Source organism: Vicugna pacos, chromosome 4, assembly GCF_048564905.1.
Source record: "Vicugna pacos chromosome 4, VicPac4, whole genome shotgun sequence".
Taxonomy (NCBI): Eukaryota; Metazoa; Chordata; class Mammalia; order Artiodactyla; family Camelidae; genus Vicugna; species Vicugna pacos.
This window is the reverse complement of record NC_132990.1, coordinates 1,014,371-1,040,217: the sequence shown is the minus strand read 5'-3', so window position 1 is coordinate 1,040,217 and position 25,847 is coordinate 1,014,371. Positions and strand designations below refer to the sequence as shown.

General features: G+C 53.5%; 1 protein-coding gene across 1 annotated transcript in view; it reads right to left on the bottom strand.

Annotated features, from left to right (window-relative positions):
- Positions 1-3,796: 3,796 nt before the first annotated feature.
- LOC140695940 (cytoplasmic dynein 2 intermediate chain 1-like) overlaps positions 3,797-25,847 on the bottom strand; it is a 42,714-nt gene continuing 20,663 nt past the window's right edge. The window contains 15 exon segments of the mRNA XM_072959052.1: positions 3,797-4,333; positions 7,509-7,732; positions 9,297-9,428; positions 9,603-9,702; positions 11,977-12,037; positions 14,202-14,253; positions 14,654-14,715; positions 14,806-14,919; positions 17,393-17,546; positions 18,253-18,425; positions 19,945-20,074; positions 21,044-21,131; positions 21,435-21,568; positions 23,458-23,587; positions 24,718-24,820. Coding sequence (XP_072815153.1) covers positions 4,159-4,333; positions 7,509-7,732; positions 9,297-9,428; positions 9,603-9,702; positions 11,977-12,037; positions 14,202-14,253; positions 14,654-14,715; positions 14,806-14,919; positions 17,393-17,546; positions 18,253-18,425; positions 19,945-20,074; positions 21,044-21,131; positions 21,435-21,568; positions 23,458-23,587; positions 24,718-24,820 — 1,832 coding nt within the window. The 3' untranslated portion in view covers positions 3,797-4,158.

The following is a 25,847-nucleotide window of genomic DNA, read 5'->3' as shown; positions in this document are numbered from 1 at the left end:
AGCTCGGAGCCGCAGGCTGGGGATGAGCCGTCTGGGTGCAGGTGGCCCGCGGGCAGCACGTGGAAAGCAAGGGCCCTTCAGGGCAGACCAGCAGCTCGCCAGCCTCTCACGAGGCATGTGGCCTTCCTCGTCCACCGCCTGACGGCGGGTGGCCTGGAGAACAAACTGTCCTCACTCAGCTCTCTCCCTCAAGTGCTGGCTTGGGTACAAAGGACTCCACCCTCCATCCCTCGCAGAGGTTATAACAGCTCTCAAACATGTAAACTCTTGGAAATCCGGAAGATTAGCAGTTCCTGACTCAAGCATTAGGAAGATCTGGCGCAAGAGGAAAGAGCGTGGCTGTCACATTGCTCACGGGGTGACGTGTGCGTGGGGACAGCGATGTCCTCCCACTCCCCGTGCAGTCTGTAAGCTCACTGAGTAAATGTTTGTCTGTTACCACAGCTTTGTAATTTACTTTGAAATCAGGACGTGCGATGCCTCCAGCTTTGCCCTTCTTTCTCAAGACTGCGTTGGCTAATCTGGGTCTTTTGTGGTTCCCTATTAATTTTAGGATTTTTTTCCATTTTTGTAAAAATTGCCATTTGGATTTTGATGGGGATAAGCACTGAATCTGTAGCTCACTTTGGGTAGTGTGGACACTTCAACAATGTGAGTTCTCCCAATCCATGAACAGGGGTGTCATTTCATGTATCTGTGCCTCCTCTAATTTCTCCCATTAATGGTTTGCAGTTTTCAGCAGACAAGTCTTTCACCTCCTTGGCTAGTTCCTAAGTATTTTATTATTTTTGATGATATTGTCAATGAGATTGTTTCATTAATTTCCCTTTCAGATGACTCATATTAGTGTCTAGAAATGGAACAGATTTTTGTGTCCTGCAACTTTATGGAATTCATTTATTAATTCTAACAGGGTTGGGGTTTTTTTTTTGGTGGAGTCTTTGGGGGTTTCTACATACAGAATCATATCATCTGCAAACAGAGATCATTTTACTGTTTCCTTCCCAATTTGGATGCCTTTTACTTCTTTCTCTTGCCTGATTGCTGTGGCCAGTGGACACTCTTACTGTGTTCTTGGTCTCAGAGGCAAGCTTCCCAATTTTTCACCACTGAGTATGGTATTAACTGTGGCTTGTGATAAGAGACCTTTGCTATGTTGGGGTAAATTCCTTTTGTATCTAGTTTGTTGATCACTTTAATAACAAAAGGGTGTTAAGTTTGGTCAAATGCTTTTTAACACCTATTGAGAAGGCCGTGGTTTTTACACTTCGTTCTGTCACTGTGGTGCATCACATTTATCGATTTTCTTATGTTAAACCATCCTTGCATCCCAGGATGGATTTCACTTGATCACGGCTCACGATCCTTTTAATGTACTACTAAACTGAGTTTGCTATTATTTTGTTCAAGATTTTCATGTCTTTGTTCATCATGGATACTGACCTGCAGTTTTCTTGTGGGGTCTCTGGCTTTGGTGTGAGGGTAATGCTGGTCTTGTAAAAGGAGTTTGGCACCTGCATAAAGACACACATATGGACCGATGGAACAGAATAGAGGGCCCAGAAATAAACACACACACCCATGGCTAACTGATTTCTGACCAGATTGCCAATAATATACGAAGGGGAAAGGACAGTGTTTTTAATAAACAGTATTGAGAAATTAGATGACCACAAAGGAATAAAATTAGACCTCAACCTTGCACCATACACAAAAATTAACTCAAGATGGATTAAAGACTTAAACACAAGACCTGAAACTGTACAACTCCTACAAGAAAACATGGGGGAAATGTTTCTTGACATTGGTCTTGGCAATAATTTCTTGGACGTGAAACCAAAAAAGCAAAAAACAAAAGCAAAGATAAACAAATGGGACTATACCAAATTAAAAATCTTTCGCAACAGAAACAATTAATAGAATGGAAGGGTGACCTCTGGAATGGGAGAAAATATTTTTAAGCCATATAGCTGATAAAGGATCAATTCCTGAAAGTTATACAAAATTCTACACTTCAGTAGCAAAAAACCCAAACGTGATTTCTGAATGAGCAAAGGACTTGAACAGACATTTCTCCAGAGAAGACATACAAATGGCTAATGGGTATATGAAAAGACATTCAACATCATTAGTTATCAAATACAAATCAAAATGCAAATCAGAACTGCCATGAGACACCACCTCACACCTGTCAGGATGACTATTATCAAAAAACAAAAAAACAGCAAGTGTTGGCAAGGATGTAGAGAAATCGGAATCCTTGTACATTGTTGGTGGGAATACAAAATGGAGCAGCTGCTGTGGAAAACAGTCTGGAGGCTCTTGAATAAATTAACAGTGGAACTGCCACGTGACCCAGCAGTCCCACGTCTGAGTATGATCCAGTCCTGGGAATATACTCATCAGAACTGAGACCAGAATCACAGAAAGCTACCTCTACCCCCATGTTCACTGCAGAATTATTCAGAGTAGTCAAGATACACAAACAACCCAAGTGTCCATCAGCAGATGAACGGATAAAGGTAATGTTGTGTATGCAGACAACAGGTTATTAGTCATCAAAAAAGAAAGAAATCCTGCCATTGGTAAGAGCACGATGAACCGGAGGACACGAGGCTGCGTGAAGCCAGTCCCAGCACAAACACTGCACGAGCACGAGACGCCCCACACAGTCAAGCTCAGAAGCAGAGATGCGCTTCAGCGGTTGCCAGGGGCTGGGGGAGCGGGGGATGGAGAGTCTTCCTTCAGAAGCCCTGTCCAGCGTCCTCCACGCACAGGTCTTGGATGGCCTCCAGGAGCCGGCCCTCACCCTCCGAGGTGCTCTCCTGTGGTTTCAGCCTGTGCCGTCTCAGGCGCCAAGAGAGATTTCTGAAGTCACAGCAGATCCCAGACCCTATCCAAGCCCTGACTAGACTGGCTCAAGGCCCTCCTCCAAACCTCCTCACCTGAGCCCCCACCGTCCTACAGCAGGCGTCCTGCTCCCAACAACAAGGCTGCCCCGGGGTCCTCCTCAGCTTGGCTGCCTTCTGGCTCCAAGACTCCCGGGCAGAGCCCTATTCTCGCATTAAAATGCTGAAGGGAGAACTCTCAACCCAGACCTCCACACCCGGTAAAAACGTGTTTCAAAACCTACGGAGAAAGGCTTTTGTGACAGAAACAGTGGGAGCTGCCTGCCAGCGCTCCTCCCCTCCGAGAAGCATCGAAGGCAGCCCCCTGGGCCGAGGGGACAGGACGCAGCCAGCAGCACAGTAGGTGTGGCCCACCCAACTCCCCTCTCCTCCTTCTAACGCTTGAAAGAACCATCTAAAGCAACACAGCACGAGCTGCGTGTCGGCTGCGTACAAAGGGAAGACATCCGGCGAAGGGCAGCAGGCGCTGGAAGAGCAGGAAGACCTGGGGTGACCTCCCTCCCCGCCCAGGGAAGTGCCGTTATTCAGAGAGGGTAACGTTCTGCACAAGCAGTGTGGTCAGCCTGCAGGCCATCGCCAGCAACGTCTCTTGGACTAGAGCACACCCACAGCTTCTCCAGCGCAGACGCCCAGCAGGACCCTTCTCATCTCCACACGTGCCTTCAAAGACTATTTTTGGCAACACTGCATCTCTGCCAAGGCCACCACCCAGGGTCCTCCTGCCCTTGAATCCCTGTGACAGCTAGAATTAAGAGGACGTATTTATCAGTATCATCTTTACATAAAGCTGCAAATGCTTTAACACCAAAGCACGTCGGTCTGACCGGACAGCCCGACATTTCCAGCAGGACGAGCCCAGGAAAGCGTTAAGAAAACACAGGCAGGAGGTCATTTTAGTGGAGTCACTCCTTTAATTTAAACCTGTGACTCATTTTATGCTTGACTAAGAAAAGTATTAATTAAAAATACATTTTCATTTGGATTGTTTAAAAATCTCTTAATAAACGTGACAGTATTTTAAAGCTGCTCTGAAAACAGGTGGAAATGTCCTCAGAAAAGAGCAGCCGGGCGTGGCTCTCTCACTAAAGTGCTTGCTGCTTCCACTCGAAGACAGTGATTTATTTCCTGGTGCACTGAAGTAGCATTCCTGTGGAACGAACCACGTGCGGAACACACGCCGTCCGTCTACACGAGGGTGCCCTCCCGGCTGCGGCCAGGGCTGCGCCCGCAGTTGGTGGTTTCCCGGCTCCTACGGGGCCTCCTGCAGGAGCAGACGCAGCCTCCTGCGCTCGTCCCCCGCCGGGGTGGCCCACTCCCTCCTCAGGTACTGGACGTCCACGCTGCCGGAGGCTCTGGCCAGCACCAGGGCCAGGAAGCTGCCACGGGTCTTCTCGGCTTCCCCCACGACAGTCATGGCCACCAGCCTGGAACCAAGAAGCACACGTGTGACCCTGACTCACCCTATCACCCGCGTCCCGGGGAAGGAAGAGGAAGGCTGCAGCGTCTGTCATCATCAGAATGGAAATCAGACCCGAGGCAGACGGACTCAATCTACAGAAACCACACTGAAACGTGTCTCTGCAGCCAGAGACTGTGGGACTGACGTCTGTGATGGTCACTGCTAAGCACCAGGGACGTGCGGCCTTGAGATGGGGAGCCCACAGACCTGCACCCCTCGCCCAGACCTCACCCTGAGCTCCAGATCTGCCATCCAGCCAAGGAACCGCACGTGGGGCCGCTGTACCATGGGCACCTTCGCCGACCCCGTTTCTCCGAGCAGGCCCGCTTCCCCACCATGTCCCCTCCATGGCCACCCCATACCCCCGTCCCCACACAGCACCCTCTGCAGCCTCACCACCGTCCTCCTGTGGTTCAGTGCCATCTCCCCGAGGCCTCCCCATCCCTGACTTCCAAGTTCAGTTGGGCCCTGGCATCCTAGGAACACCCATCACGTAGTCACAGCTTTAATCACCGAGATTAAACCACACCCGCCGCAATGTGCCCCTCCCGTCTTCTCCACCATGACTGGAGCCAGACCTGCGGGCCACGCAGGTAGACTGCAGGAGCAGGCAGCCCCTCGAGGGGCAGCGGGGGTCTCAGTGGCAGGGAACCCCCGTCGGGGCCCACAACCCAAATACCCCCCAGCCCTCCCCCCAGGCCCCAGGACATGAGCCCATCACATTATTTCATTTTGTCACCCGTCAGCCCACGGGGACTGCAGCCCACTGACCAGTTCACTGTCACAGCCCTGGTGCCTGCAGCCGTAGGGGCGCACAGGAAGGACCCAATAAATACTTGTTTTCGTATGTAGTCAATTCACCTACAGCACAGGAGCCAAGAATACACAGTGGGGGAAGGACGGTCTCCAATAAGTGGTGATGGGAAAACTGGACAGACCATCATCTCACACCACACACAGAAATCAACTCAGAACGGATTAAAGACTTGAATGTAGGACCTGAAACCATAAAGTCCCAGGAAAACACAGGCAGCAATCTCCGCGACAGTGTCTGGGCGATGGCCTTTCTGGATCTGACTCCAGGAGCAAAGGCCACAGGAACAACCAGCTGGGGTGACATCAAGCTGAAAAACTGCAGAGCAGGAGAATGAGCAGCAAAGTGGACACAGACCGGCGGACGGGAGAGCACGTCCGGCAGCCACACCCCTGCTGAGGGGCCAGCACCCTAAACACGTGAGGAACTCACGCCCCTCAAGAGCAAAAGCACAAGCAACCCAATTCAAAAGCGGGAAGAAGATCTAAAGAGACATTTCTCCAGGGAAGACACACAGAGGACAACGGCCACATGAAAAGGCGCTCAGCACCACTGGTCATCAAGGAGATGCAGACCCAGACCACACAGATGTCACCTCACCCGTGTCAGGACGCCACCATCAAGCAGACAACAGCACATGTCGGCGAGGGTGTGGAGAGAAGGGGGCCCTCGTGCACCACTGGTGGGAATGCAAGTTGGTGCAGCCACTGCGTGAAACAGTCTGGAGGTCCCTCAAGAATTAAAAATGGTTACCATATGACCCAGCAGCTCCACTCCTGGGTAGGTATTCAAAGGAAACGAGAACAGGACCTTAAAGAGGTATCTGTGCCCCCACGTTCACAGCAACACTGTTCACAATAGTCAAGACATGGGAACAGCCCAGGTGTCCATCAGTGGTTGAAGGGATAAAGAATACGTTATGTACACATATTACATGTGGAATATTATTCAGCCATAAAAAGAAGGAAATCCATTTGCAACAACATCGAAGGATCTTGAGGACAGTAAGCTAAGCGAGATAAGCTGGACAGAGAAGGACAAACACTGTATGATCCCGCTTATATACAAAACAAACAAGAAAACCCAGCCAAGCTCACAGATACAGACACCAGACGGGTGGTGGCCAGAGGGAGGGGCGGGGGTGGGCCGAGGGGGTGAAGGGGTCGGAAGGCACAAATTTCCAGTGGTAAAGGAACCACCATAGGGCGGGACGTTCAGTGCGACAGCTGTAGCTAAGTATCACTGAACCGCGTGTCTGAAAAGTTGCCAAGAAACTAAACGCTACAAGTTCTCATCACAGAAAGAAAAGTCCTGAAACCATGTGAGGCGATAGACTTCCGTGGCGATCATTCCACAACCTGCACAAACACCGAATCACGACGTCGCACACCTAAAACCAGCATGCTTTATGTCAGTTACACCTCAATACAAATAAATAAATGAACAGACAAACACGTTTTATTAAATAAACGAGACACGTTTTGGAACAAACTGCATGAGCATTATGTGTTTATCAGCAAATCACAGTTTGGATTTTAATGATGTAATTTTTTAATAATTAGAATAATGTAAGTATGCCTACTACTTGAACTAAATAAACGCAATTCTTAATTTTTTTCATATCTTATCAGTATGCCCCTAACATTCTGTCAAACGATCTTCTGGTTTTGATCACTTTTTATCTTCTTTCTTTCACAAAAGGGATGTGGTCCCCATCCTCCAGGTTATAACAAGCCTTCACAGAAGGAGGATCTACTGACAAGAGACATAAAAGCTAAGAAAAAAAGACAGGTGAATGGAAAAAGTGGTCTCAAGGAGGACTCTTCCTGATGCTCATAAAACAACAAAGATGAGAAATTATTAGAGCACACGGGTGACAACCCAGCTCTTGTGTATGTGGGACGGGCCCCAGGGCAGTCGGCCCCCAATCGCCTGGGGCAGGGGGACTGTGACTCTGTGGAAGTCCCTGACTCCTGACTTCCACGGAGCATCCTTGTCAGAACGCAGAAGGAACGCTCTGTCTACCGCTCAAACGTGCGTGAATTTATAAAACTAGTAAATAAACTAGTAAATAAATAAAGTGCTAAGAAGAAAAAAGCTCCTTTTATTTACAGAGTGAATTCTCTAACCATACACTATTTTAGGCTAAATATCAAACAGACACACTTTAAAGTGATTTTTAACACAGTGCTTAAGTATATAAAGATAATATATAAATTTAAATACAAATAACCGCACTTTAAAGTGTAGTAGCCTTATATGTAACTTAAGGAAGACCATCAGTGACGCTTCTGCAGGAAATCACCCGTGAGGGCTTGAGCCTTACCTGTCTGGGGAGATGGACTGTTTGGCCACGGGACCCAGGTCGCTCTCCAGGAGGTCCCAGACGTAAATGCAGGACGCGTCGTCCCAGACCAGAAACATGGCAGGTCTCGTCAAGGACCAGTGCAGGCCGTTTATGGCGTGGCCGCCCGTGCTGTGGTCCCACTGCAGGCGTGGGAGCTCGGCCGTCAGCTGGTGCAGCCTGAGGCTCCCGTCAGAGCAGCTGGTCTGGGGAGGGCAGACTGGCGTCACTCAATCTCACAGCCAGGAAAGATTTCAGAGCGTTAGCTTTCTTTTGTTTGTGTAGCAGAAAGAGCTGGTTTAATTTTTGTTTCCAAACATAAAATTATAACATTAAATGTTGTCCTCACAAATTACCAACTTGAGCTTTCTCCTTGGAGACTGACTCACTGTGAACGCCCTCCAGCCCAGGATGGCTGAGATCAGTGAGTTCAGTGACCAGGTAAACGGGCGCTTTTTTAACAAATGGGCTGTCGCCGATTCAAGCTAGGACGCTGAGACTGGGAAGACTGACACTAAAGTGGAAATCACTGTGCCACTTTTTAAAAGTTACGTACATTTGCACCAATAATAGGACTGTACATTCCTTTTGGAGTGAAATTTGCATTAAAAAAACTTAGCTGGTTTAGTAAAAGACGAAGTTTTTAGCTTAAAAAGAGAAACTTAATCCCATTTTACTCAATATATTTAATCCTTCACATTCTTAATCTTTCAAAAAAACCAGAAGCCTGAGTGAGCAATGTCGGGAGGTCTGTCTGTTCCAGGACCAAGTAACTAAGCACATCCGTGGACAACGGGGCTGTTGGGGAGGCGGGCCCAGGGTCAGCACGGATTGGGGCTGGGAGTGAACGTCACTGTGGGAAGAGTGAACAGAACCATGCACAGGACGCAGACCCACCGCTGGGGACAGCCTGCACAGCAGAGTAAGGACTAGCAGTCAATTGTGACCCATGGGGAGAGTGGGGAGCCACGTGTCCGTGCAGACATAGTAAATGTGCTCCGAGGAGGAAAGGAAGTCCTCCAACCTGCAACAGAATTCACAGCAGGGTGCCAGGAGCTCCAGTAGTGTCCCCGTGTCCCCCACCAGAGCCCAGGGGTGAGACGTGGAAGTTGGGGCCCATGGGGGAGACTGGTGTCTGCAGACAAGGAGATGCCAGCAGACTGGATGGAGGGCATCTACGCCCTTGGTGAGGGCCCAAGGCCGTCTCAAGCAGAGGGGACACGGTGACTGAGCAGGACTCGGGAGGGGCATGATCTCGCTCGTCATGGACGCTGACTGACAGGATGTTTTGCTCCGCCCCACAGCCAACAGGACGGAGGCTAGAGGAGGGCCAGCTCAGCTCCTCAGGGATGGACACCCTGGCCACAGGTCAGGGATGTTCCCCCATGCCTGGCAGGGGCGGGAATCCTCGTGCTGGTCTTGAAACTGCTCTCTAAGCCTGAAATTATGTCACAAGCGACGGCCCCGTGGAGTGAGCTGCCCTGACCACAGACGGGGCGTCAGGACATCAGAGCAGAAGTGTGCCGACACTGTAGACGCAGCAGAACTGGTGCTTTAAAAACCGATATTCAAACAAGATTACACTGTATAGCACAGGGAAATATACACAAAATGTTATGATAAATCACAGAGAAAAAAAGTGACAATGAGTGTGTATATGTCCATGAATGACTGAAAAATTGTGCTGAACACTGGAATTTGACACAACATTGTAAAATGATTATAAATCAATAAAAAATGTTAGAAAAAAAGACAAACCGACACTCTTACCAGGAAAACTGGTTCCCCGAAAGGTGAAAAGTCAACCACGTTCACCCTTACGGGTCTCACGCCCTGTTGCTGGGGTCTGAACAGCCTGGGAAACACCCTCCGCTCCTGTCTGCTGCCGTGGCAGACGAGGCCCTGGTGGTGAGAAGAGGCCCCGGTGAGGAAGGAGGGGTCTGGCCCGGGCTGGACAAAACCGCCATTGTTGAGACAGTGTAAACAGCGGCACCACAAGGGCGAGCGGAAGCTCATCTGCAGGGAGACGGTCACCGAGCAGCTCTAGTCACAGAGCGAAGTCCGAACACCACTCACCATGTCCGTGCCCACGACAAAGCGATCAGGGTCTGAAGGCAGAAATTTAACGTTCAGTGTTTGTGTGGACACCCAGAATTCATCGCCTTTATGGAAAAGGCTGGAAAAAGAGAAGGACAGTGTCAGGTAGCCTGGAAGCCGCAGGGCGGAGGTGGCACCTGTGCCACACGGGGCGCCCACCCCCGACCAGCATCTCCAGCCCCCTTGCTCTTTGCTCCTGTGCTCTCCGCGGGTCACCAGTCCTTTCTTCCAGTGTCTGTCTGCATTCTCGCTCCAACTTTCAAACCTCAGAGACAACAGTTCCACCTAGGAACGCCTTCAGACCCCACGACCGGCGCTGTCCCGGCGCCTGAGTGTCTGTGGCCTCCCCGTGCGGGGCCGCCCGCAGGCAGCAGCCCCTGTGCCACTGCGCGGACCCCAGGCCACCCGAAACTTGGTTTCTGGGCTTCTCCTGCTGCAGGGGCGGCGCGTCCTGGAGTCCGTGGGGTCAGCTCTAGCGCACGGCCCAGCAAGCCCACCGCTCCCCATCCGCGGGCCCCAGCTCCGGGAGGAGGTGCCAGCGCGGCCGCACCCCAGCATGGAAGACTGCAGGCCAACTCAAAGTTCCACCGTGCTCTGGCGTCTTCCTCTCTCTTTTCTGAAAGACGATATTTGGTCTGTTGTTGGTTTTTCACCTCATGCTGCGTACCTATCTGTAACAGGCAAGGCCCAGGGCTGCTCCTTCTGCGAGGCCACCCCAGGCACACGGCGGGGGTCTGCCCCCATCTCCGCCCACCCTCTGCTCACACCCACATCCCGGACTCCAGCCACAATCTGCTCTGGACCTGTCACCTCCTCCCTCCAGATTTCGGTCCTCTGTCCCTGGAACCGCCAGCTCCAGGTTTCCTCGCCTCCACCACCAAGGGAGCCCACCCTTGAGTGCCTGCCGCCGCGGCTCCAGCTCCAGCTTCGTCTCTGATCTCGACTGACCCTGCGTCAGTCCCTTAAGGCTGCCCAGAGCCCCATGTGCCGTCCTCCATTCCTGCCTCACACTGTTGCCAAGCTGATCCCCCTAAACTGCTGAGAACCCATAGGAGTCCCCGTGGAGCCCGTCTCGTCCCTGCCCCCTGAGGCTAGTCTCAGCCCTCAGCACAGCACACTCTTTGGGCCTGGCCCCGACTCATCCCCATTTCTCAAAGCAGATCTGCTGCAGGCTGCTGATGTATCGGGGTCTGCCGGGCCCCATCTCAGCCGTCATCTCTCTGAAAAGTCACCACAGCCCTCCCTGAGCTCCCAAGCTCCGCATGCCTCCCCCAGAGCCAACCACAGGGACGAGAACACTGCCACCAAGCCCCTCGGGGGAGGGCTTGCTGCCCCAGGGGCCTGGGGCACATCACCCAAGGTCATACACCTCCAGGGACGCCCATGGTCTGCAGCTGAGGGGGGTGTCAGGCCTAGCTCAGCCCCCGAGCTGCCATGTCCACTGCCTACCCCTCACCAGACGCCCTCTCCGAGGGCTGCAGCGACCACTGGTCACCGTCTGCACTTGAGGGCCTGAGCGAAGGGGCCACACAAGTTTGGATGGTGCTGGTTGTGCACAGACCTGGGGAGGCACCACCCGGTGTTTGGGGGGAAACCCAATATTGGCTACAGGAGACACTTCCCTTTCAAGAGCGTATAGTTAAGCACAGAAGAAGCCTATAGTTGAAGGGTACATGTAACGCAAGGTACCACATGCATAAAGGCCAGAACCGAGATGAGATGAGATTGGTTTGGCAGAAGTCAGAAAAGGGCCTGGGCCACCTGTGCTGGGGTCTGCCGTGTAGCCGGTGAGCTTTAAACATAACTGACTCCTGCCACAGTTACACTGAAACCAGCCTCGGCACGTGTCCGATCACTGACAGCCCAGAGGAGTTCGTCTGAAGAGAGGACTCGGGCTAATATGAAAACTTCTCAGGGTGGGTCGTAGGCTGAGAGCCCGACTGTGGTTACCGACAACAAAGGGCATCACTGGGAAATCAGTTAACATGATATATAAATACCGCAAATACTACTTGTACACTTAAGATTTTATGTCATATCAAGTTATCTGAGTGAAAATAAATCTAATTTCTGAATAAAACTTTCATATCACTGTTTCCGAATCCTCAAACTTGTCTATTTAGCTTCAGGGTTGTATTAAAACTGGATGAAAAATAGTGAAATAGCACCAATTTATAAGATAGAAAATATTTAAATCAAAGAAAAAAATGTTAGCTCTAGACCTGGTACTTTTACCTATTACTCTGAGTCGTTAATAATAAACAAGCAAACACACGGCGTGTGAAGCCGGTTTCCTCGACGCACGCCTGGCTTGCTCACGAACGAGCGTGAGCTCCTTCTGTGGGAAACCTACCTGCCGCCCAGGTGAACGGCCGTGCTGTGCAGCAGTTTGATCCTCCCTCCAGGTATCAGCCCTGAAAATGGAGAAACCAGAAATAAGTGTGCCTCTAACATGAGTTAAGCCAAAATCCAATCACACGTGCCTGGAATCACTTTCCACTGCTTCAATACCTGTGTCCGGCAGTAACATAAAAACACAGGTGGGTAAAGAGCGCTCCCTCCCTAGAGCAGGGGTGGGTCCTGCAGTTCCCTCGGGGGAAGAATCGAGAGTCTGCAGTTCAAGGCTTCACGGGAAAATGGCTGGTGGGATCAAGATCAAAAAGCCTTCCTATTTTTAGATTTGATAAAATAAAACAAAGGGAGTACACTAAGCAAAAAAAAAAAATCAATACATAACTGGAACCTCCGGTTCCCACAGAAACCCTCTTCCGCAAACGTCCTCACGCTCTGGTGGTCTCGCTCCTCAGAGGCTGCCTGGCTCCGCTCCGCGACCCCTCCCTGCACTCCCCACGGGCTCACGGCCCCACTGGCTCTCCCTCCTTTGTCCATTTCCAGCTTCATCCTCCTCTTCTGTAATTACTGCAGAGGGGGAACTAGAGACTTACTTATATGGAGGCCCACGTCCTAGCAAGGCACAGCCGAGAACCTTGGCAGTGGATGAACTAAAAGTACACAAAAAACTCAACCTGCAGTGAGAAAGGGTGGCTGTAATTATAAGGCATGGGACTGTGTTTATAGACTTGCCACCTGTCACAGTTATAACTCTGATTTCAGGGCGTGCGACGTCACCGACTGCAGATCCCACTTTCCCAGCACCTGCTCCCCGGACCGACTCTGGGGCTGAGAGTCTTGGCTCAAACCCTCCTCCCTGGGAAGTCTTCCCCGATCTGGGCCCTCAGCCCTGCTCCAGCAGTGACATCACGACGGCCAGTCTCCCCAGGAAACCACTCCCCAGGCAGCGCTGTCGCCCCCTCACCCCATTCCCCTGGCACTGCAGCCAGGACCCAGCTTGTTCAGAGAATCCGTGAATGAAGGACTGGTTCTAAGCGTGACCTGAGCTCTCCAAGAGGCCACTAACCTGATATGCACACGACAGGGCTCGGAACCACCCCAGCCTCTCCCGCAGGCATGTAACGCCCAGAGCTTTCTTGGTGTGAATGTCACCCCCTCTTTTCCTAAAAGCAGAGCTAGATCATGGCTGGAATTTACACAAGTGGTTCTACAGATAAAGAAGTCTTCTTACAGCAACTTTTGATAAAATACACACTGCCTGATACCGCCCTTTGTCAGACTCTCTCATTTATATCACAAAGTACTTTCACGCAAAGTAATTTTGTCTCCACAGGCAGACTATGAACTGACCTCCCAACACCGCCTAAAATTCCCCCAAGTGCCTTGGTCACCGCACAGAGGCCTCGGGTACGTGACCCCTGAGGTCTCTGAGGCTGGGGCTGGGGTCTCGGGGCCAGGGTGCAAGCCGGCAAGGGCAGCGTCGGGCCCCACCAGCCCACGTCCAGGAGGCGCCTGGGCCCTCCCGCCCAACATTCCCGACAGACACAGTGAACACTGCCCCAAGCAGATGAGCACATGCTGGGTGGAGAAAATGCCGAGAAAGGCGGGGCCTCGCCTCAGACAGGCCTCCATCCAGCCTGGCTTCTGGGAGCGAGTCCACCTCTCAGCCAGGCCGTCGCGGCCCACATGAAGCCCGGCAGCTGCTCCGCAGACAGGGGGCGCCCCTTTCTGATTTCGAGCATCGGGGCAAAGCTGGGGTCACTCTTGTTACACCCATTGCCTGGGTCTGCCGGGGCACCCCCAGCTCAAACCAGGTGAGGGGCTGTGGGACGGACGCCCGGGCCCTGCCTGACACGGCAGACTGGCCACGGGGCGTCAGGAACCACTGACCTCGGGCCTTGGCCCCTGCCTCCACTGCCCCAGCCTCAAAGACTGTGGGAGTCACCCTGAGGGGTGGACCTGGGACTCGCACACCAACTGGTGACCCAGGACACAGAGGGCCCTGCAGCACAGACAGGACACGCAGCCCTTCCTGTAACAAGAGCAGCACGCGAGCTGGTCTCGGGGCCTGTTCAAGGGTCAAAGGGCATGAAGCATACAACCTTCATCTTTACTTTCCAGGTAGCTAATTACTCTTTTTTTCAAAGCAGGTATTGGAATCTTTTCATTCGTTTTATTCATTTTAGCAAACACTGAATAAAATTAGTGTTTTTGTTTAATAATTACCCAAGTCACTTATTGAACCAGCGAGATCTGCCCTTGGTAATTCAACCACCACCTGAAACAGATGGGAAGACGGAAACACTTCACACTCACGGAACACTTCAGCAGCGCAGAGCTCTGACGAGGACAGCATGCTCCATTAGCCACTAAAAGGATCACTGCTCCAGAAGAGAGATGTGTCATAACTTCCGAACTAATACTTGCATGCTGTAAACCGCCTTCTTTCAACCCGTTTCTCCACGCTCCATGAGGGGCCGACGTCCAGCGCGTCCTCTGCAGTGAGTCTCCCACCCTCGTCCTGTGGCCCCGACTGTCCCCACCGCTTGCACTGGCATCGCTCATTCCCACAGGAATTCCCGATGGCCCGTCTGGTCCTTGTGTCCCCGAGCCGAATGGAGCCCCCCACACCCAACCAACCTCAGCACAGACCAGGCCCGGGCGTGCGGCCTCCTCACCCACACATTGAGAACCCCGCTCTCGTCCAAGGACGTGATGTGGAACGACAGACCCGACGTCTCTGTGAAGACAGAAGTGGGGAGGGAGGCTCGAGACCAGGAGACCACTCCTCACGACCTGAGCTACAGAGCTCATGAGGTGAAGGGCGTACCTTTCGGAGCAGAGAAAGGTGAGCGCACGCAGCTCTGTCTTTTGCAGACAGACGCCGAGACCGGTTCTATCGCTCGGAGGGGACTGCAGTGGTTCACCAACGTCAGGACGCCGTCTGGGGATGGAAGGGTAAGTCAGGGAGCACAGTTAGCACTGAGTTGTGCGGGGACGGGCACAGGTGCATCTCCTCAACGAGAGACCACACGGACCACACACAAACGTCCACGTGCCACTGCTATCAGCATCACTGTGAAGCTGAGACCAGAGTTCACTGTGCCAGTGAGAAGAGGGGTGAGCTTTGCACGCAGGGCTGTGGGTGTGGAGGGCGAGGTTCAGACCCCTGGTCGGGACCCTGGGGCCACCCTCCACCTGCGGGGACGACGGGGCTGGAAGGTGCGCAGGGCAGCAGGGCTTCTGGAGGAAGAGGAGGCTCAGACAGAGCAGCATGGGGCACAGGCCAAGGGGGACTCAGAGCTGCAGACCCCCGCCCCCATTCAAGAAGTGACCCTCTACACCCTAACACAACACAGCTCCTCTGACCACAAACATCCACGTGCACGATGTCAGGAGCAGAAGAAACCAGACAAGCTCATGCAGACTCCGAAGGAACAAGGCAGAAAATGCAAATCACAGTGTTTCAGCCCCTGCACATTCTCCCCCAAAACAAGCACAAAAGAGACCAGAACGCAACACTCCAAGCTACATCACGTCTCTTCGAAAAGCACTTGCAAATGTGTTTAAAGCAAGGAAACAAATCAGAAACCCAGAACAAAGATGGGTAGAAAACGAGGAGAAAGAAAATGAGAGCTGGAGCTGAACTCAGGAAAAGCCGAGGGAAAAGGCAAAGCAGTCTGAGGAATGAATGCGGACGGACAGGGTTCCAGGCTCAGTGCCCTGAAGTGGAGGAGGCGTGGTGAGCCGGTGTCCCTCTGGAGGGGAGGCCACGGGAACTGGAGGTTCTAGTGACAAAGTTCAGACGGCAGCAGAGCACAAGGAAGCGCCCTCCTGGAGTAAGACTTCAAGTGAGGTCAAAAGCTTAAGACTTGCAGTGTTTTGAACACGGAGGTGAGTCAGAGGTTAGCCAGCACCATCAAAAGATGTCCTCTAGCGCACCAAGCCCTCACGTACCCATACACTCACACCTCCCAACAGCGGCAAGGTCGCCTCCAGAAGGGCAAAAATGGGTTGTTGGGAGACGAAAACCTGCGTCTTCACGTGGGAAGCACAGACACACTCGCGGTGCAAACAGATGCAAGACATCCACATGCGTGGCAGTATCACAGAACAGGAGGGGGAGCTGGAAGGCTACTCGGCTGGGAGAGAGGCCGGCCCAGACACATCTGACACGGGACTGCACCCAGAACGTACAAAGACCCTTCACATGCAGCAGTAAGCAGCAACGACTCAACTTACACCCCCGGGGAAGAGCTGGCAGACACCCGCCCAGACAGAGGGCGAGGGAGGATGCTCACCCGCGTCCTCGAGGAAACCACAGCAGAACCGCGAGACGCCCCACAGCTCAGCCAGTGAGGACGCAGCCTGCCTGTGCCACAGGCCCTGGTCCTGCCTGCCAACCACAGGACTACCTGGAAACCCCTGGACTGCTGGGTGGAAAGACCAAGCAGGTGCACCAGAGGTTCCGCCAACAGAGGGGAGGGAGCTCGGAAACGCCCGGTGCAGGAACCCCAGGGCCTCAGGCCAGGGAAGGAGGCCGGGCTCACAGGGCCCCTTACTCGCTGTCTGGAGAAAACCGGGGTTCCTGGGCAGGAGCAGAGGGAGCATGGGCTGAATGCAGTCGGGCCAAGGGCAGCCCCTCCACGGTCAGCGTGGGGTCAGTGCACCGTGCACGAGCTCCCCAGCCCCCAGCACTGGCAGGTGGGCCGGTACGGGCACTGAGCAAGCCAGTCCACAAAGCACAGAGAAAACCCCAGGACACGAGTGCCTCCCCAGTGGGGGTCGTGCTTGTGTGGTTGTGGCTGTGGTGGACTCTGGTTATAATTATGGCTGTGGTTGCAGTTATAGGTGGTTTGTTGTTGTTGGCTGCGGTTGTGACTTTAATCGTGGTTAGCTGTGGTTGTAGTCGTGGCTGTGGTTTGTTGTTGTGGTTGTAATCGTGGTTGTCTGTGGTTATAATAACGGTTGTGGTTGTAAATGTGGTTGTGGTTGTTTGTGGTTGTGGTTGTGGCCACAGCTGCTCAACATGCAGTAGTCAGTCACGCGAGTCTAACTAGAGGTCCTGGCAGGTCGAGTGCTTCCAGTTCCCTTTGACGCAAGAGGCAACCACTTCTCCTCCTTCAGCCCTCTGTGGGTTGTCTCAGCCATGGGAGCGCAGGCTCTGATATGCCCCAGATGGATTTAAAACTGAAAGTCATCTCACTGAGGACCTGCAACCCCAGGTTCAACAAGAAAGGACACCCCACTGTCGCCGGCCGCTGCCTGAGCATCCCCTGGAAGGGGTCCATTTTTCCTGCTCGTCAAAGGACCCTTTTGCTCGTAGGTCAGACCGTTCTGGGGTAACTTGCAGTGACAAAACAGAGAGATTTCAGGGCCCCTCTGTAAGTCCGGGCTGACAGGCAGGCATCACTGACCAGTAGAAAACGTTGAGATCCTGAACGTCCAGGAGCACCCACTCAGCTTCAGGGAGCAATGGATCCGGGTGTCCTCTCTCAGGTCCCACACCAGCACCGAGCCATGCGTGGTTCCAGCAAACAGCAAAAAGGCTTTACAGGGGCTGAAGCTGACCTGGAAAGACCCCCCGCCACGACAAAAGCCAGACACTGAGAGCTCCCATGGACCCTCCCGTAGAAGCTGGGGACACAGCGCGGGGGGGGGTGTGTCTGAGTGTCCGCGGCCTCAGGGATAAGAGAGGCAGTCGCGGGTGAGCCCCAGGCATCTCCATTCCGCCCAGCCGCCGCCCAGAGTGGCCAGGCCACCGCTGGTATGTCATCTGCCTCCCACGCGGCAGCACTCTGTGATTCCCAAGCCCCAAGACTGACGCCCACAGAAGTTACACTTCTCCACAGCCTGTGTGGAGATGGAAGATTCTGAGGTCATGGAGATCACGACTTGGAAACACGTGTGTATCCTCCCAGTCTGAAAGAACAGCTCTCCCATTGGACCTGCACGGTCAGCACACCACAGCCCCACCAGCTGGCCCGGAAAGGCTCAAGCTTGTTTAGAACCCCAGCAACATATGTCCCCAGCCGCGAGAGGCCAGGCACTGCTGCTGGGACCCCAGGGCGCCGGGCCCAGGTCTTCCTCAACCTGCAGCCGTGCTGCCACCCAACCCCAGAGGCCTGAGAGGTGAGCCGTCCTTCCAGCTGAGAGCACTGTGCCGCATCCCCTGCACACAGCGGCGGCGGCCGGGACAGAGGAAGCCACGTGGGAGCCCCCTCCTTGGCGCCCCTGGCCCACCCCCGAGTTACACGGGCGATTCCTCAAGCTGTACCTCTGACTCGCACAGCAGGACCTTCTGAGGCCCTGACGGCTGCCAGATGTCCCACACGCAGAGCAGGTGCCTGCTGTCCAGCAGGGGCACCGAGGCCTTGCCAGGCAGACCGTGGACGGACACCACTGTCCGCCTCTGGGCCTGAGATACGTGCACGCAGGTCACCCTTCGGTCTGAGGAGGAGACAAGAAAATGTACCTGTGGTTAGTGACCCGCCAGGACCCACGTCACGTGAACACTTTTCAGACATGCATCAGCTCAACGAAGAGACAAACATGGTCCTTCACTGCCACACACGCCTAGATCTGGTGTCAACGGATGGCCACAGCTCGACTGGAGGCCACCCGTGCCCTTGGCCAACGTGGCCCCGCTCCCTCTCACTCCCCCACCGCTCCCACAGACTGGGTGGCACGGAGGGGTCTGGGGAGGCCCCGCGGCCAGCCCATCAGCACCTTGTCTGCCAGCAGTGGTGACACCTCCTCGCCCTCCCATCGTGGCCCACTCCCCCATCCAGTCAGCTCACAGTGATGTCTGCCTGTCTGTGTGTCCACTGCTGACTCCTGGGCCTGGGACACTGGACACTCCTGAACGTGTGGAACCAACAGAAGAGCAAGTGGGCGGCCAGCACTGTGTGGTTCCTGGTGGCCACAGTGTTGGGGGGGCCCTTGTCCCTACCTCCAAGCTCAGATCCAGGACCCGTGCCCCAGGCCCAGGCTCAGACACTGTCACCCCAGTCTCCTCCTGGTGCCTCACAACTCAACTTTACCAAGCAAAACACACCAGAACCTGCTTTCTGTTCACATATGGAACAGGGGCAGGTCCCACAGGACACACGAGCCTCCCCAAAGGGCCCTGGTGCGTGCTCAGCCAGGCCCCCAGCTCCGTGAAGCCGCCGTCCCTCCTCGGCTTCTCAGGACGCAGAGGAACGTGGGAGCCTGCGTGTCCGCGTTTCAGATGCTACAGATGCAATAATAGTATTTTTCGAGAATCAGTCTTATCTTTTAAAAACAAAAGCTCTCTCAAACAATATGAGTTTTTAAGAAACTAACACCACCAACTTTGCTAATGTTGGATGTGGAGGAACGTGAGTGCATCTGAACTGTATAAACAGCAGGTAGCACAGGAAACACCTAAAACACCCCAATTGGCGGCACCGGAGCCTGGTGCACACGGCCCGTGGGCCTCACCTCCGCTCACGGACCAGCCTGGCCACCCACGCCCTTACCAGCCACTTTGTTTAAAGCCCAGTGGCGACTTGCTCAAGAAGTCACACCTGGTCACGCGAAGGCAGTCTGTGTGGCTCACACAATCACGTGCAGTTTCACTGCGTGTGTGACGTCGCAAGGTGCCCTGTCCCCAGGAACCTACTTAAACTGAAGTCAGGAGCTCGATGGGAAACGCTGAGCCAAGTTCATTGCACGACTCCCACCCTGAACCCTCCCACGCTGCTCCCGCTGCACCTCTGAGCCAAAAACCAAAAGCAGCCGAAGGAAACGGGAAAATGACCGCGTGTCCTTCCTCCAGTCACGCCTCAGGAGGGCCCCACAAAACCGTGACCTTACACTTCAGTCTGCAGACGCAGAATCTCCATTCGATAAGCCCACTGTGGGGACAGAGGTGTCACAGTAAAGGTGGCCGTGCCGGCGTGAACGTCTCCCGCTAGACCCAGACGCCGAGCAGGGCCGTGCTTACTCTGGAGGAACAGCAGGCCGGTGTTGAAGGGGACGGAGCCGTCACTGAGAGGCAGGGTGCAGTCCTGTGCCCGGGGGGGCCAGCTCGGCTCCGTGGCCACACGGTCCTCTTCCAGCAAAGCCGCAATCACCTTCAAAGACATGAGAGCAGTCCTTGGTGAGCACTCCCAACGTGCTCGCTTTACAGGAAAAACACCACACACAAATCACTACCTGGGCAGTTACCCATTTCCAAAAACCTAACTGCCCAAGTCCAAGACATCATGACAACTGACACAAGGAAACTAGAGTGTTCCTCCCACACAACAGCAGAGACTGCAGGGAAAATTCCAAAAACGTAAACTCCACGGGGGAGCCATGGTCCAACACAGGCATCGCTTGTCACAGAAAACATGGGCTAAAGGTAACAGGAGGGGGAGAGGTAGACCCTCCAGCGTTTCTAGAGGAAACTCAGCACAGCCCACGTCCCACTCGCCGGGCTGCGCTGAGACCCAGTGTACAGCAGATCAGCGTCCCTGCCCTCAGGAGTCAGGGGTCCAGCTTGGGACGATGGCAAGGAGGCGGGAGGGAGACGCAGTGGACTCAGGAAGGCAGCTGGCCCGGAGCGAGGCCCGGGGAGAAGATGAGGGACCACGGTGACATGAAGCCGCCAGGCCTGTCCCCAAGTCATCCTGCACCACCTTGCCCCCGCCCATCCTCACTCCACGTCAACTCTAAGAGAAGCTGAATAAGTTTAAAGTCACATGAAACCAGACTCTGTAACGCGCTGGGGGAAGAATCTCCGAGACTCATACTGAGCCTTCGTGGAGGATCTGGTGACTGTGACCGGCTCTGACCCAACTGAGGGGCAGGGCTGGGGCTCAGATGAGATAAGCGGGCACTCAGGATCCCCGTCGCTCCCTCAGCCTTTGGACGTACTTAGAACCAGTTTTTAAAGCCATAAGTTTACTAATTTCAAATACCCTGGGTATGTGTGTCCCTTGCCAACTTAACATACCTGTTTTTCAGTCTAGATTTTACAATGCAAGCAATTAACGTTAAGGAATACAATCCAGAAGCACAGACAGCACTAGCAAGATGCAGCCCCAGGACCGGCATACCTGGCAGGCTGCCCGGAGGAAGCTGCACAGCTGGGGCGTGTCGACCTTCGGGACCACGGCAGCGCCACCAGGGCTGCCCCGTCACTCCCTGAAAGATAGCTCATGTGAAACCAGCTAGGTGGACTCACAGGCACACGTCACAAACTTAAAGTTGTTGCAAACAAATGAGGAGCACAGACTGCCCAAATTAAGAGCAGGGAGTGTTGGGGGAGCCCGTCTGCAACACGCCTGTTTGAGGGTGAGCTCCTTCCCTTGTGTGGGCCTGGATCGGGGCCCAGACACTAGGGGTTCTGAACAGCCAGGAGGCGGCTGGGAAGAGCACGTGTTTCCACAGCCGCACAGCAGTGACCACACCCAGGACAGAGAAAGGGCAAGAAGGTAACAAACATACCCCAGGGCCAGGAGCCGTTTACCCCCAGACACAGCCGCACTCTCTCCCGGGTGCTGGGTCCACACTTCCCGGGTCTCCACCTCTTCGGTCTGCACGTCCCTCTTCACATGGTCTTCGTTACACTGAACGTATGCCTTAAAAACAAGGTGTGCCAGAGTCAGCTCTGGGTCTTGACCTCAGAGCAATTTCTCACAACTGAAAAGAAAACGATTAAAATGTTTAAAGTTAATAATGACAGTCTTCTTGCTTCTGTCAAAAATAAGTACCACAGCGTAAATAAAGCCACACAAATGCTGCTCATGTCTTAAACATTCGATACACACAGGCCTGAATCTCAGAAGTGATTTCAGAAAGTCACATCAAACAAGTCAACTCTGGTTTGAAAACACTGTTACCAAGTCCACCGGCACCCTACTCTCTTAGAGCACAGAGGCTTCGCAAAACCAGTTTTTTAATTTAAAAAAGGCACATGCTTTAGGGGTAGGGGATTAAGAGGTACAAACTACTACGTATCAAATGAGTAAGACACAAGGACACACTGCACAGCACAGGGAGCAGAGCCAGTGTTTTATGCTAACTGTAAATGGAGCATGAAACACTTAAAAAGTGTGAGTCACTTTGTTGTGTACCTGAAATATGTAATACTGTCCATCATCTACACCTCAATAAATTAATTGATTAATTAATTAAAATAAGTAAATTAAAAAATCAAAAGAAACAAGCAGAAAAAGCTACATGCTTCAGGGAAGACAGTAAGATACTAAGAGCTTTGAATGAGGAAAACAAGCAGAGAAGTCAGAGTATCTGCTCAGGGTCAGAGTGAGTCCAGCTGCAAAGCCAGGATTAATCTGGCGGCTTCTTAAATTTCATCCTGTGATCCTCCACTGAGAGGTTCCTGACGGAATTCACCCAGGAGCATGCTGATCCGCGGCACCATTGGGATGCAAGAGAAGCATCAGAGGGTGTCCCTGACTTTAAAACACCGCCAACTGTTGGGAACTAGACTGAAACATAATTAACAATAGAAAGCAGGATGGGGGACAGAGCTGGGGGACGGGGGAGCAGCGCTGGGCCAGGGGCAATTCAGCAGGAGTCACCAGGAAGGAGCCCCGAGAACAGGCTGTGGACACGGAGGGACAGACAGGTCGCCAAGAGGAGAGGCAGGGACAGCAGGAGCACATGATGGAGAACAACAGGGAGACGACAAATGGGCCTGGCAAGGAGGACACACGCAGGTGACGAGGGACCTGGTGAGGTAAGGGAGACACTTAGTGAGGCAAGGGGGACACAGGCAGTGATGGGGACCTGGCATAGAAAGACCTGGGAGAAGAGGCAGGTGGATGGGAACAGAGGAGGGAAACTAAGGTGAGCCCGGCATCTTGGGAGCTCGGGAAGAACCTGAGTGGTCATACCTGCAGGACAGGGAGGACGTGCAGGACTGCTCCACCCCACAGGAACCTGGACAGTGACCAGAGGTGACATCCCGTGACTTCCCAGAAACCCTCCCTTGGTCGAGCTGTCTGTCCTCTGAGCCAGGAGCCTGCCCAGTCCTCCTGTGTGACCACGTTTGTGCTGGAAGGCTCTGGACATGGAGGACGTCGCACAATCTCTCCAGGGAAGAGCCCGTGACGGAGGAGCCCCTCTTCCCTCAAGTCTGTGTCCTTCACACCATCCCAGGTTCTAACATCATGGCAGGACAGAGCCAGGCTCAATCCCCTCCCTACATTGTACCTGCACTGTCACCTGTCAGCACACCTGCACCACCTGCTCACCTGTCAGCACACCTGCACCCACCTGCTCACCTGTCAGCACACCTCCATCTGCTCACCTGTCAGCACACTTGCACCCACCTGCTCACCTAATAGCACACCTGCACCCACCTGCTCACCTGATAGCACACCTGCACCACCTGCTCACCTATCAGCACACCTGCACCACCTGCTCACCTGTCAGTACACCTGCACCACCTGCTCACCTGTCAGCACACCTCCATCTGCTCACCTGTCAGCACACTTGCACTCACCTGCTTGGTGTTCTTCTTCCCAAAGCTCCTGATGTACATGTCATACTCATTCACCGGTGGCAGATCCAGGAGGGAGAAGGTGAATGAGAAGTCCAGGTCGATGAGCCGGAGCAGCTTTGTGCTGCGCATCCTCAAAACAGTTGGAAACAAAACAATGTCAAACAGACAACGTGCAGAAGGGGGAACAGGCCTCGTGGTGAGATGGTAGCTCTTGCTGAGGACCTAACTGACGTTTGGTGTGAGTCAGATATTAATGGTCATTAAAGATAAGACACCGCAAATGGACGGGTGATGCCATGTGGCTGGACCACGCTGACGGCATTTTGTCTGCTCTGTCTCAGAGCCCTAGGCCCGCCCATCCCTCCAGAGGACTGAACTCTGTCCTGCTCACAGGCGTGCACCCAAGACACATGTGCTCCCTGTCACCCCACCTGTCTTCACTTGATACCAACGCTGAGAGCTTTGCTGCTGCAGATGGTTAGTGGGCAGGAGACCTGGGGGGCACGGCGAGGAGAAACCCCCAAGTTCCAGTCAGTGTGGACGCCTTCTCCCCAGCAGTCATGCTCTGGTTTTGCTTTGGCCTCTGTGAACCTACAGCTCCACTCCTCCATCGAATCTGCACTAGACCCAACACTCAGTCCTAGATCACCGACTGAGAACTTCACTTCCACGAATCTATGAATGCTACAAATTTCTGAGTTCACAGTAAGGCAAGCTTGGACTCTGACACGTGGAGGAACAGCTCTCGTGGTTCACACTCAGCTCCCTCAACCCCAGAGGCTGACTCGAGCCTGTGGTCGTCTACACAAGGACCTAAGGACATCAATACGGGCATGGTGTCCGGGGCACTTGGGCCGCATGGCCCACCTGGGACTCTCGCCTGAGAATTCTCCAGCTGCACGTCCGAGAAGCAGCAGGGCTCACAGGGCTGTTCAAACCCTGAGCAATGCCAACCACGCCTCGAGAGGCAGTGGCACCTGCAGGGGGTCAGGCCCGGCCGCCAGCCCTGTGACCACCTGACTGCAACTCTGCTGCAGCCGTGACAGGTGGGGCTCCCAGGGCCCCTGAAACTGATACAACGTTAGGGCCACATGTCTTTGTGCAACACTGCACACCCACAGCAATAACACCACACCGGGCACAGGGAGACGCAGCACAAATTAAAGACCCTGCCTGCCCATCAGCTAACTTTCAAAGGTACGTTGAAGAGAAGCATTTTAAAACTAATCACACCTTCTGCAAATTTCCCAGTCCACCTACTTTTGCTTAAGTGCCTGAGTCCGGCTCTTCTGACGGTGTGAGGCTGTTGCAAAATCCACGAGAATTCCACAAACAGGGATTTGGGAAGGGGAATTGTTTGCACCTGTTTAGGAAAAAAAGCTATTTTTGTGAAACTGAAATATTTCTTTCAAGCAAAGGAAGTCAAGAGTAAAGGAATGAGAAGCACGCATACCACTTATGCTCAATAAGTCTTTACACGTAACTGGTGACGACAAAGGGAAACACCTTCCCCGGGCATCTGGAGAACCGCTTCTGCTCATTTCATCTAAAACTCTCAGCAACGAAGCACAATTTCCTACGTATGCACCAATCATACTAGTTTCAGAAATATTTAAGAACACAACAGAAGATGCAGTCCTCCACTCCCATCCTCCTCCAAAACTGCACGCTCTGTAAGGGACTGAGATGTGTAAGGCAGAGCTGAAAATGGCAGACGTGAGCTCCTGGGGTCTGGCCACTCGCTGCCCCGAGACAAACGGGCAGGTGTGGGCAGAGGTAGCTGGGCTGGTGACCAGTCATGGAGCAGCCTAAAGGCTCCTGTGAGGGTCAGCAGCTCCGCCCACCACTCTGCCGTGCATGGACCTCCTCATGTCGCCTCTTCCCCAAGGGTTTCTGCGGTTTCCATACAGATGTACCTACATGTCTATTATGTATTTATTTCAACTGTATCTTAATCCAACTTCTTAGTCCTTCTGCATTTGTGTTTGAACTCATCCAAAGAGCATGAACCACCCTGCTGGCTTACAGTTTTACCAAATCCCCGAGGCCTGCGGGACGGAAGCCATCCCACAGCCCCAGCTCTGCCCGGTGCTGGCCTTCTGCAGTGAGCAGGTGGCCAGTCTGTGAGCCTCCACCCTCCCACGGTCAGAACACCCACCAGCAGGACTGAGACAAGGGTGGAAGCAGGTCATGTTTATGAGAAGAACCCTAGCATCTGCCAAGCACCGCGCAGGACCGGAGATGATGCTGACTGCTGCTCCAGCTTCAGAAGTGAGGAAACTGGCCCCTGACTGAGGCCACAGGGTCAAGACGAGAACAAAGACCCCGCAGAGCAGGTGTCTGCCCTTGGGAAACACTCGCCAGCCAAGCATGCAATTCCTTTTGGCGGT